This window comes from Perna viridis, chromosome 2 (assembly GCF_037379345.1).
Source record: "Perna viridis isolate PV_CMFRI_1.1 ecotype Kerala chromosome 2, ASM3737934v1, whole genome shotgun sequence".
Lineage (NCBI taxonomy): Eukaryota > Metazoa > Mollusca > Bivalvia > Mytilida > Mytilidae > Perna > Perna viridis.
Genome location: NC_142446.1, coordinates 20,665,176 through 20,677,012, shown reverse-complemented (window position 1 = coordinate 20,677,012; position 11,837 = coordinate 20,665,176). Strand labels below are relative to the sequence as shown.

General features: G+C 33.3%; 1 protein-coding gene across 1 annotated transcript in view; it reads left to right on the top strand.

Moving 5' to 3' along the window:
* Window positions 1-1,255: 1,255 nt before the first annotated feature.
* LOC148624006 (A disintegrin and metalloproteinase with thrombospondin motifs 1-like) overlaps window positions 1,256-11,837 on the top strand; it is a 28,454-nt gene continuing 17,872 nt past the window's right edge. Inside the window, exons 1-11 of the mRNA XM_088566404.1 lie at window positions 1,256-1,302; window positions 3,788-3,876; window positions 5,005-5,142; window positions 5,667-5,801; window positions 5,945-6,086; window positions 7,447-7,554; window positions 8,246-8,385; window positions 9,653-9,713; window positions 9,912-9,975; window positions 10,435-10,556; window positions 11,309-11,441. Coding sequence (XP_088422530.1) covers window positions 5,719-5,801; window positions 5,945-6,086; window positions 7,447-7,554; window positions 8,246-8,385; window positions 9,653-9,713; window positions 9,912-9,975; window positions 10,435-10,556; window positions 11,309-11,441 — 853 coding nt within the window. The 5' untranslated portion in view covers window positions 1,256-1,302; window positions 3,788-3,876; window positions 5,005-5,142; window positions 5,667-5,718. The remainder of the gene's footprint in view (window positions 1,303-3,787; window positions 3,877-5,004; window positions 5,143-5,666; window positions 5,802-5,944; window positions 6,087-7,446; window positions 7,555-8,245; window positions 8,386-9,652; window positions 9,714-9,911; window positions 9,976-10,434; window positions 10,557-11,308; window positions 11,442-11,837) is intronic.

Genomic DNA, 11,837 nt, shown 5'->3' with positions numbered 1-11,837 from the left:
TTTGGGTGAAGTCCCAAGTACAATTTTACTTTTTGGTAAAGTCCAAATTTCATGAAATTTGAAGTACAAAGTACGGCTGTTTTGAAATGTTAAGTCCGTGGACTTGTGTGCCTTAGTCTAAAGTACACTTTAAAAATGACCAAAATCCCAAGTTCAAAAAGGGGGTGATACCCTCCTATAAGGCTTTACAAAGGGGGAAGACACACTTTTGTTTGAACGGCGGGACTATACGACAAGCGGTGAATTATCATTTAAAATGGTAAATTTCCGTTTGTCTGTGGCAATGTTCCTTTAGCCACTGTGTATAAACTTATTAAATCACAGCTTGCTCATACGATATGCCAGAGCGTGTAGAAACTACACGATTTTTTTAGCCCCGTGCTAAGCTTCTTACAAATGAGCTATTGGAATAATTACTTCAAAGTTCAGTTACATTCGACATGGCCATGTTCATCATAAGAACAGACGTCTTCACAATTTCCTAGTTAGTTAACCCAGATACATATTTAATAACAAAAATTCGTGGGGTTTTCTTGAAAAGCCGAGGATGCTTACCCTACCGATGCACTGTGCGCCAATGCGACTAGTATATAATCACAGTGTTTAGTGGGATTTGCAATGGTCGTTTATCCTTGAGTTTCTGCGTGCATTTTTAAGTTACTAGTTATTTGTATTGTTTCAGTTAGGTTTTTGTCTGCATTTTATAGGTGGGGGTTTCAGGACCATTCAGTCTTATCATGGTCTCTTTGCTTAATTTTCTATCTTATTCTTATTATGATTAGTCGATTTTTTATGCATTTCAGACTAATTTACTTACACCGCCGGAATCATCGTAAATTAACAGAAAACCCGAGACTCTGACATTAAAACGTACAACCTGCTTTGGGGTTAGACGTATTGTTTTGAATTTATCAAAATCTGCATTTTGTTCGCATTTATGTCATTTAGGTACATTGATGATAAATGAACTTTCTTACATATTCTTGATGAGTAGACTGATAGTACTTGAATATCAGGCAGCGCTTGAATGTGAACGTGGTCTAGTTTAAATTTCACTTCACATTTTGTTGTGCTCCCCTGTATTCCGACACCCCAATACTCACATGCCCAGAAAGGACAAATTCTAACAAGATTTTTTTGGCTTTCTTTCGTTTGAGTATGCACATTTTAGCTTGAAATAGTGTACTGTGCGTACTTTCAATGGCGTCTCGCTGTGGAATTTGGGCGGACAAGGGAATGTAATTTTAGAAGTTCCTTATTTATACTTATGAGTTATGTCATTTCTGTACATGGCGGATTCAGGTATTTATTTTAGAAAGAATAATCAAGGGAACCAAAGTTATAGGAAAAGAGGAATTCCAATCCGAAAATTTATTTAAATGAGGATTCCAGGTTATTACTTGCTCATTCTTGCTCTAACCTTGCACAACATTAACAAAATTTCCCAACATTAAAGTTGGTTCCAGCCCCTGGAAGTTTCTCCTGAAACCCAGCGTATATGTTATTTAATGTTACTATGTTTCTCACAGGGATATAATAATAATAACAATAATAATAATAATAATGATAATTATAATCTGTTAATAAACTTTATTTACCAATCATGGACCCTCACCTGTTCTAATCAAAATATTAATATCATTATTTTGAACACCTATTGATGTAGTGAACAATGTAAAATTGGAGGGCACAACATTACAGGACTATCCCTTCACCACCAAGGATCAAACTTGTAGACTTCACTTAGAATTCCAGGACTATCTTTTCACCACCAAGGATCAAACTCATAGACTTCACTTAACATTCCAGAACTATCTTTTCACCACCAAGGATAAAACTCATAGACCTTGCGTAACATTTTAGGACTATCTCTTCACCGCCAAGGATCTAACTTGTAGACTTCATTTAACATTCCAGGACTATCTCTCCTTCCTAACCTTACCAGTAGAGTGATGAAAGTCATAGGACACTTACCCTACCAGTACACCTGGTCCATGCTCCCAGTTTTTAGTTGAGTCCGAGTTGCTCATTTACTTTTGTTACTTTGTATGTATTATTTTGGTTATTTATGTTCTTTGTGGGTGTGTCTGTTTTCCATGTCTGGTCTTTGTGCTTGGATTACATTCTTTTGATTTCCACTAGAATATGGTTCTCATGATTACTCCATCACCTGCCAAGGATCAAACTCATAGACCTAACTTAACATTCCAGGACTACATGTATCTCTTCACCACCTAGAATCAAACTCATAGACCTCATATAACATTACAGGACTATCTCTTCACCACCAAGGATCGAGCTGGTATACCTCACTTAACATTCCAGGACTATCTCTTCACCACCAAGGATCAAATTCATAGACCTCATTTAACATCCAGAAATATCTCTTCACAACCAAGGATCGACCTCATAGACCTCACTTAACATTCCAGGACTATCTCTTTACCACCAAGGATCAAACTCAGACCCCATGTACATTCCAGTAACAAACTTTTAATCCTTACAAAGGACAATTTTGGCTATTGGCATCGCTTGGCCACTGTCATTGTCATCTTGCTAAAAAATTGCATTTGGATTTTTGATCTGCAAAAAAAACATGACCACTATGTCTATAGATAGAACATAGGAGTATTAAAAGGTATATCTCTTTGAGAATTTGAGAAACAGAGAAAAATAAAGAGACCTTCCTTCTTTGACTTGAAGAGCTCTACAAAAGTCTCTCTAGGGTCAGAGTGCTAGGATGACTTTTGTTTACAGTTACAGCCCTTAAAAGAACTTTTTTTTCAGTTTTAACCAGTATTTTAAAATCAGCCGATGAACTGATTTTTATGATAAGACCTACAAAAGTTATGGTTAGGTCAAAGTTGTAAGACAACTCCTTCTTACAGCAGTTGCCCTTGAAAGGTAAAAAATGATGTTTATTTGCAGTTTATAGCCAATATCTTGAAAAAAAATTAAAGGTAGAAAGAAACAAGTCTGATAAAATGGTCCTTATGATCAGCCCTACAAAAATTTTTTAAAGATTTAACTGATTTTAGCTAGGAGAATACTAATATTAGGAATTAGGATTGGAATTACTGCCTTTGAATAGTAAATAGTTGCCATTTTTGCAGTTTTAAGAACCATACTAGACAGGGTAAAGATTTCTATCGCTGGAACACCTTTTTATCGCTGACATTACATATTCATAAGGCAAACAAATGAGTTCCAGGTGAGTGGTTCATGTCCTCTAGGACCTCAAGTTAATAGCTTACTAAAGGAAAATCCTATTAGAAAATCTATAATCATGACAAGTAGTTTGTGTATGAATATAATTTTACAGCTATAAAAGTTGATTTTTGTCAAATACCCAATGATATAATTTGATAGTTTTAAAAGTAAGTGTAGTGGAAAGTTTTTCATAAAAGATACAGTTGAATATTATATATGTTTCATTATCCTGTTATTTAAGGTAGGTCATACCAGATATTTTTAGCAGATGAATTTTCCTACTTTTTCTAAAAAATGACCCTGAATGAACATACTTTAGAATCTTTATGTAATGAACATAGCTCGCAAAACCTGATTATGAGATAATTGAGCCAATATTTTACTACATTTACGTGGATTCTGTAGGGTATTTTCAATATTTCACAAACTTTTAAAAAACTGCTATAGAAAATAAATATGTCTGTATGATGACAGAAAAGAATGCCCTGTGTAATAATTATGATCTGCCATAAAGAATAAAATTTCATTGAGTTTATTTAACCAAACATAGGGTCTAATATTAAAGTTTAATTTTCAGCCTCAGTTTTCCTTGTGCACATCAGTATTTTGTAACTTCTGTAAATGGGCTCAGAATGATCCAAATGATGTGGTTGCATTAATAACAAGGTTAGTATCTCCTTATACTCAATTATTTTGTCTAAATAGATTGTTTATATCACAGCTTATATTTTATGCCAGATCTAGAGATTGCCAAAGCTACACAGATTTATTTTTCCGCTGTGCAAATCTTACAAAGAAACTACTGAAACGAGGTGAAGGTTATGGTGCTAAGAGACTGATCGATTGATTATTGGGGTTTAACGCCAGAGCAGCAATATTTCAGCTATATTCGGGCGATGACAATGAAATGGATGATCAAATGAACATGAAATGATGATGATGATGATGATGAAATGGAAATAGGGATGAGACAAAATGATAGTAGGGTTGACAAATTTTGATTGCTACTAGAAAAATGGAGGGATGGGTAGGGTCGGGCAATTTAGCCACTTGTGGCGGAGTGCAAAGATCCTACTATTGAATACCACAGCAGGGTTCTTTAGCGTTCGAGGAACATGGCATCTTTCCCAACATGGTGCACCACTATGGTTTGCGGTCCGGTTTTTCATATTATAGCCTGACAACCCCAGCATGTAACACGCCAGGGGTACCCAATTACACCACCTGGGACAAACAACCCTGATGCTCTGTGGGCAGAGCGCCCTAGCCCCAGGCCAGCCTTAAAAGACTGAAGTCATCACTTAAAAGGTTAAATGGTCAACATGATGAGCATAGATCCCCATGGTGTGGCTATCTCCACCATGACAACAGACTTTATAACAATGTCTGGGTTGCTTATCATATTTTAGATTTTGTGTGTATAATCTTTTTTTTTTGTGTGTTATTCATGGTGTTTTGTCTGTCTTCTTGGTCATGTATATCCTGTTCCTCATTCTTATCGTTGATCAATATCTGTTATCTCTTGCTTTATCATTACTACTGAGATTTATCAATTGTCTTCAATTTGTTGTATCAGTATAGTCTGACTTTCACATTTGGAGATTGTTAGGTGTTGTTTGATAAATACTAGATATCATAGATATTATATGTATATACTTCAGCCTATGAATTAGCATTGTAGAACACTTTCATTTTGGAGTCTTCAAATAATTGAAGTGTATTCCTATTTTCAGAATCAGGCAATCTTATTTACTTATACTATACTCAAATACTATGATACAATAATGTTTTTAGGGACAGACTTGCCAATGACACTACAGTAGGCCTGTCTAATCTTGGAAAGCTGTGCCATGACAGACATAGTTGTACAGTAGTAAATGATCAAGGTCTTGTTGGTACAGCTATAACCCTGGCTCATGACTTGGGACATCTGTAAGTATCTTCAGTGTATTGTTGGTACAGCTATAGCCCTGGCTTTAAAAGAATGGTTCCATATTAAAATTAAACAAATATGTGGGTGTCACATGGTGGTTTTCAAATTGCAGTTTAATTGGCTTGCTTTAATGCTCTCATAAAAGGATTTAAATAATAGCTAGTATTGATCAGACAAACCACTAGCTATTTTTTTTAATAATCCATTTAATATGTGGTGCGTTCTTTGTATATTACTGTCAATTATCTCCCTTTGTATATTACTGTGAATTATCTCCCTTTGAAATGTTTATTGTGCTTTCTTTGTAAAAAAAAATACATTAAAAGAGCAGAAAGATATAAGCCTTAAGAGGACAGTATCTAGTTTAACAAGTCAAACTAAAAATAAATCCAAGATTAATGCATAGAAAACACATTTCTTGATATATTTTGATAACCAATTGGAATCAAATGTAAATTCTTTACACTTCTCATAACTACTTTGATGTGACTTCAAAAATTATTTATATCAATTCTTTTACAAGGTTTGGAGTGTTACATGATGAAGAAACAGGATGTGGGAATAACTTAAATATCATGAGTAGTTATGGTAACATAGGAAGTCAAATGTTCCATTGGTCACCGTGTAGTGTTGGAGCTATTAATAGATTTCTTGATCAGTAAGTGGAATACTGTCTTTTAGTATTAGTCTTTTATCTTTAAACTTATGCTTTTTCAACAAATCAGTTCTAGAATCTTGTATGTCTTTCTTCAAGAAATCTTGCTGTGCATATTATAAATACCATGATTCTTTTACAACTAGGAAACAGAGAGTCTCGTGTTTAAGCAATTTGCCAAGAAGCTTGGAAGCACCAGGAAAGAAAATATATAATAAGGATGAACAATGCAAGTTGGAATTTGGCAACATTTATGAATACTGTGATTTGAAATTTCCAGATTCAAAGGTATTTACTTTAAGTACCCGTCCATATTAATTTCAGACACTGCCTATGGTAAAGTGATTCATGGTAAAGAAAAACCCACCAAACAAAGGATCCTTTTTTGGTCTGCTTATGCTATACTTTTATGTTGCAATAGTCCTTTCTATAATTATATCTGTACTTTTGAGAAAACCACGCTTTTTCTTCCCACTAAAACCAACCAAATCCAATTAAATCAGGAGCAATAACTCTTACAAAGTGATAATTTCATACACAATCTATATATAGTTTTTATCTCAGAATGACTCAAAATGGAACTTTCTGAATCAAAAGAGAATACTAGTATTAGGAATTAGGATAGGAATTACTGCCCTTGAATGGTAAAAAATTGCCATTTTTGCAGTTTTAAGAACCATACTAGACAGGGTAAAGGTTTCTATCGCTGGAACACCTTTTTATCCCTGACATTACATATTCATAAGGCAAACAAATGAGTTCCAGGTGAGTGGTTCATGTCCTCTAGGACCTCAAGTTAATAGCTTACAAAATGTAACTTTCTGAATTAAAAATTCAAGTAAAATCGGTATTTTTTTTTACATGCATAAATCACCTCCTGTCCGATTTTTATAAAGACTGTTACTTGATAAGTGGTACTTTTACCTCCTATAAAACATGACCCATAACCTATATTGTATATTAATACTTAAGTATTTTAAGAAATAATTTTACTTTTATATGATTATAAACAAAAAAATGGAGTCACTTAATTAGGCTGTGGTCATTGTCTTTGTCTTTGTCATCTGTAGACACTTGGTTTTCATGCTATAGCTTTAGTATTGATTGTTCTTTATTTAATTTAAGAAAGAAGTTTTTGTTTGTAAAAAGTGTCTCAATAAAAATTAATTATGGCCTTTGAAAAAAATAAACAAGCTTAGAAGAACAATTTGATAACATAATTACTTACAAATGATAAAAACTATATATTGAATGTGCAGTAATTTATCAGTTTTATTGGTTAATTGATTCTGGAAATTTGTCATTCTGTAATATGTTTTGATTGAAATATATCTAAGTACAATGTATGGAACTACAGTCTGTTTTCAAGGAACAAAGTAGATATTTATCAGTGGTTTGAAATTGTGTAAAAAAAAGAAGGTTGAGAATTTATTTATGTGAATATACAAGAAAGATGGATTTTTCTTTTTATGTCTAAACAACAAAAAAGTAGCATGTGATACTTATCTAATCTACATTGGTTTTCTAGGAATATTGATCAAAGTTTGACTAATTCAGTATGTATTTTACAGAATTATATTGAGGCAATGTTAATACTCAGTAGTAGTATTTTTGGTCAGATAAGACTTGTGTATTGAAATTTGTTTAGGATCCATGTAGCAGTCTATCTTGCCAATCACCTGACAAGGATTTCTACTGTGAATTTGGTGCCCCAATGGCTGACCATAGTGACTGTTCTGATATTAACCAACCAAAAGTAAGTACCAGTATACCAATGCTCTCCAAAATGTATGTCAAAACAACTTAAGTAAAGTACCAACTTACCACATTACCCTTTATTGGCTAAGTATAGTAACTATAAACACTATTGATATAGCTTGGGTAACCTATGTGACTTTCTATCCCTTTATTGGTTAAGTATAGTAACTATAAACACTGTTATAGCTTGGGTAACCTATTTAACCTTCTATCCCTTTATTGGTTAAGGATAGTAACTATAAACACTGTAATAGCTTGGGTAACCTATATACCCTTCTATCCCTTTATTGGTTAAGGATAGTAACTATAAACGCTATTATAGCTTGGGTAACCTATTTAACCTTCTATCCCTTTATTGGTTAAGGATAGTAACTATAAACGCTATTATAGCTTGGGTAACCTATGTGACCTTATATACCTTAAAAGATTGTTGTCTGGTTGACAGAAAGCTTGTGACTAATAACCCTTTGGCTCTTTAAAGGCTAGTGTCAGAAATGTCAAAAAGTGATGACAAATGACCCCCTGACCCTTTAAGGGCTAGTGTCAGAAAGACTAAAAGTTGATGAACAATGACCTTTTGACCGTTTCAGGGCTAGTGTCAGAAAAACCAAAAGTTTATACCTATCATGTAACCTCCATACCCTATAAAAACTTTATTTGAGAGAAACTTAAAATTAGTTTATTTTCAGTGGTGTATTAAGGGAAGATGTGTCCCTTACATAGGATCATGTGAGCAGAGCCAATGGGCAACTTGGGGAGAATGGACTGACTGTAGTAGAACATGTGGAGGAGGAACAACATATCGTAAGAGGAAATGTCAAAACAAACAGTACGTCATTGCATATATACTTTTTTGTATATACTTTTTTTTGTCAACAAAATGTATTTTTTTCTTGCAGATTTGTTGTGGTTGTGTTGTTTTACACTTTACAACAGATGTAGACATAAATGAATATTAAGTAGTTCATTGTTTTGGGAAAAATGAAGAAACAGTAGGGAAATTGATTGATCAAGATGATAGCCTCTAAATAAACTCTTGGTATCAGAAATAGTTAAGAAGTGCTGTTCCTAAATCATTATTATATAGATAGCACTGATTAATCAAATGTTCTCTGATTGATGAATTGCTATAAATGACATGTGAAATAAATTCCATAATTTCACTCTTAGACTTTGTCCCACCACTTTTAACACTTTTCTCTTGTGACGTTAACTTAATTAGACGTCACTGGTGGTTTGGAATATCAATCCATTGATCACAAAATTAAAAAGTTATTTGAAAATAACAATAAATTACTAGTTTTATTATTGTATTTCAGTTCCTCAGGGAATGTTTCTACATATTATTGTCTTACTCAACCTTTCGAAAAAAATGTTTCGGCCAAAAGCCTTCTTCAGTTTCCTTTTGCAGTTCCTTTTCTAAATCTTTGCCAGTTGTTGTTTCTTCAGTTTGTTTACAGAGTTGTACAGACATTATTGAGAAAATCTGTATAAAAAACTGGAAAATCAATTGTTTATTATGAATAACCAAAATGTAATCACTCATGCTGAGAATGTTGTAGACTTAACTCATGCCTGGTCCATTAGTTCTGCCCATTTGTTTAATCTTTGTTCTTCTTCAGCACTTATTTTGTTTATACACTCTTTCTATCTTATTAATCCTTGATCATATTTAAAACAAAAGTTGTAACATTTTTAACCTGTTTTTAACCTCTTTCATTTATGTCATCTGTTTTTATTACTCAAAAAATTTATAAATTAAATAAAGAACATAAACACCATGAAAACTGATTTATTCAACGGGTCAAAGTTTTCCTTTCCTCGTTTGTCTACCCCGGACTTGACTTTTTATGAGCAACTCGGCGGGTGTTTCTAGAAAAGCAGAGGACGCTTACCCTACCGGTGCACCTGGTCCATGCTCCCAGTTTTTAGTGGAGTCTGAGTTGCTCATTTACTTTTGTTACTTTGTATGTATGATTTTAGTTACTTTATGTTCTTTGTTGTGTATGTCTGTTTTCCATGTCTGGTCTTTGTCCCTGGATTACATTCTTTTGATTACCACTATAACCTTGGTTCCCTTGATTACTCTTTTACAGAGAAGTATGTGCCTACAACTGTGAAGGAAAGTCTGAAGATGTTAGACTTTGTAACATAGAGGTAATAAGATTCATTTTTTTCAGTATTTTTGACAAAGTCTTTACTTCTATGGACTAAGATTCTTTTTCTGATTAGCAGATACTGTTTTACTATTGTGAACTGATTCTTAACAGATAGGCCAAGTATCAAGTCAACTTTCTTTTTATCATATTGACAAAAAGATGATTACGTTACTTTACTTTGTTAGATTTATTTCAGAATTGCAAGACTGGAATTCAGACTCAGAAATATGACTGGTGCCATTCCATGAACTCCACAAAAGGTCATTTCCAACTTTTAATATTTTAAGGGAGTTAATGCATTATGTACTTTATTACCTGTAAGGTAGCCACAGTCTGGTAATTTGTGTTACTATTTCTATAGTGCCAATGTGCACTTAACATTTTAATTTTCTATCTGAATAAATTTGACATTTCTTCTTGTTTTACTTTCACTTTGTCATCGACACCAATATACAGAGGTAACTAAACTTTATAGATGAACAAACACTACTATAATGCTTTCATGCATCATATTTTAAACTTCTGATTTGATTAAGTTGTGTTTATATTGAAACTCTTAGGGTTTAACAAAAATTGTTGAAAATGTATGTGTGCATATATGTCATAGTGGTGCAAGGCTGTCTTTTTTTTGTAAGTTATGCTTACAGTAAATGTAGTATCCTAGTCAGCGTGCACAGCTTGTCAAGTTATGGTATGATAGATTTTTCTCTATTTTGCAGGAGATTATCTCTGTCATTGTGATGGTAATAAGAAGAATTATGTAGCATACCCAGATGGATTTGATGTTTATGACAGGACAAGTAGACAGAACATACAGAAATGTTTCAGAGGAAAAAGCAAGGTCTGATTAAAACACTCAATGTTATTTTCATATCTAGTTGAAAGTGTTTTGCTATTTATTTAATAATTTGAGTTTTAAATACATTAAATTCATTAAGTACATTTAATGCCTCTTTGAACTGATTTCATGAAATATGAAACTGAAGCAGATTGTAAGTGCAACTCCTCGGAAACTACCAAAAAGAATTTTATGAAACTTGGTAGGTACTGAGGATACAATATTTAGTTGTGCATAATACCAGAAAATTTTTGTCCTCATGTTATTTTGTTTTTTTGGGTAGTTATGTCAAATAAGGTATTTCTTTCTTACATAGGCACAGACCATTTTCTTCTCGAAAGGGGAGGTTGGAGGGGTGGGATCAGGATTTTATGTTGAGTTACAAATATTTTTTAGCGCAACTGCGAAAATAATAATTTTTTCTCAGCTGTAGCTGTTAAAATGTTTTTATTTGAAAATATGTATTGTTAAACAATGGAGGAATCATTGAATCATAATTTTTTCCCCTCTATGACTTAGTGAAGAAACATTTTTTGCTCAAATGTGGAATAATTATATTTTTTTCAAAATAATCCCAGCCCCCGCCCCCAGAATAAAAATGGTTGAATATGTTACAGAAGCTCAATTCTTTGTTATGCTGCAATAGATTTTGCATCATCTTTTCTAAATTTCGTGGAACAGGGGTAGACATACATTTTTGAAGGTAGAAACAAACTTTGTGATCAAGTTTTTCTATTGATTTTGTAACTACATAGACATTTGGTTGTGATGGTGTAATGGAATCTGGACTAAAGTTTGATAAATGTATGGTGTGTAATGGTGATGGCGGCTCATGTGATCTACATGTCAAGAGGTTCAGTGAAAAACCAAAGACTCTGAACAGATTTTGTAAGTATAATATAAATAGTACCGGAAGCATAATAATAGAAGTCGGCATACTTAAGATAGACAAAACAAAATTTAATCTTGCATGTACGTAAATATGTTTTGTTAGAAACTGCAGTATTTATTATGTTGTGACGTAAAATTACTAATCTGATCATAGATCTATTTCATACATGCTATTTTAAAAAACTATTTAGTGAAGGATGGAATTGTGAACAACATCTTTAAACTGGCAGAAAGACAATCAGCCAGATGACAAACCAAACAGCCAAACAGTTGAATAATTGATTGACTGAAGTCTTAGTGTATTCCCCCAAAAAACAACTTTTTAGCTCACCTGGCAGTAGGCCATGTGAGTTATTGCCATCACTTGGCATCCGTTGTCATTGACATCATCGT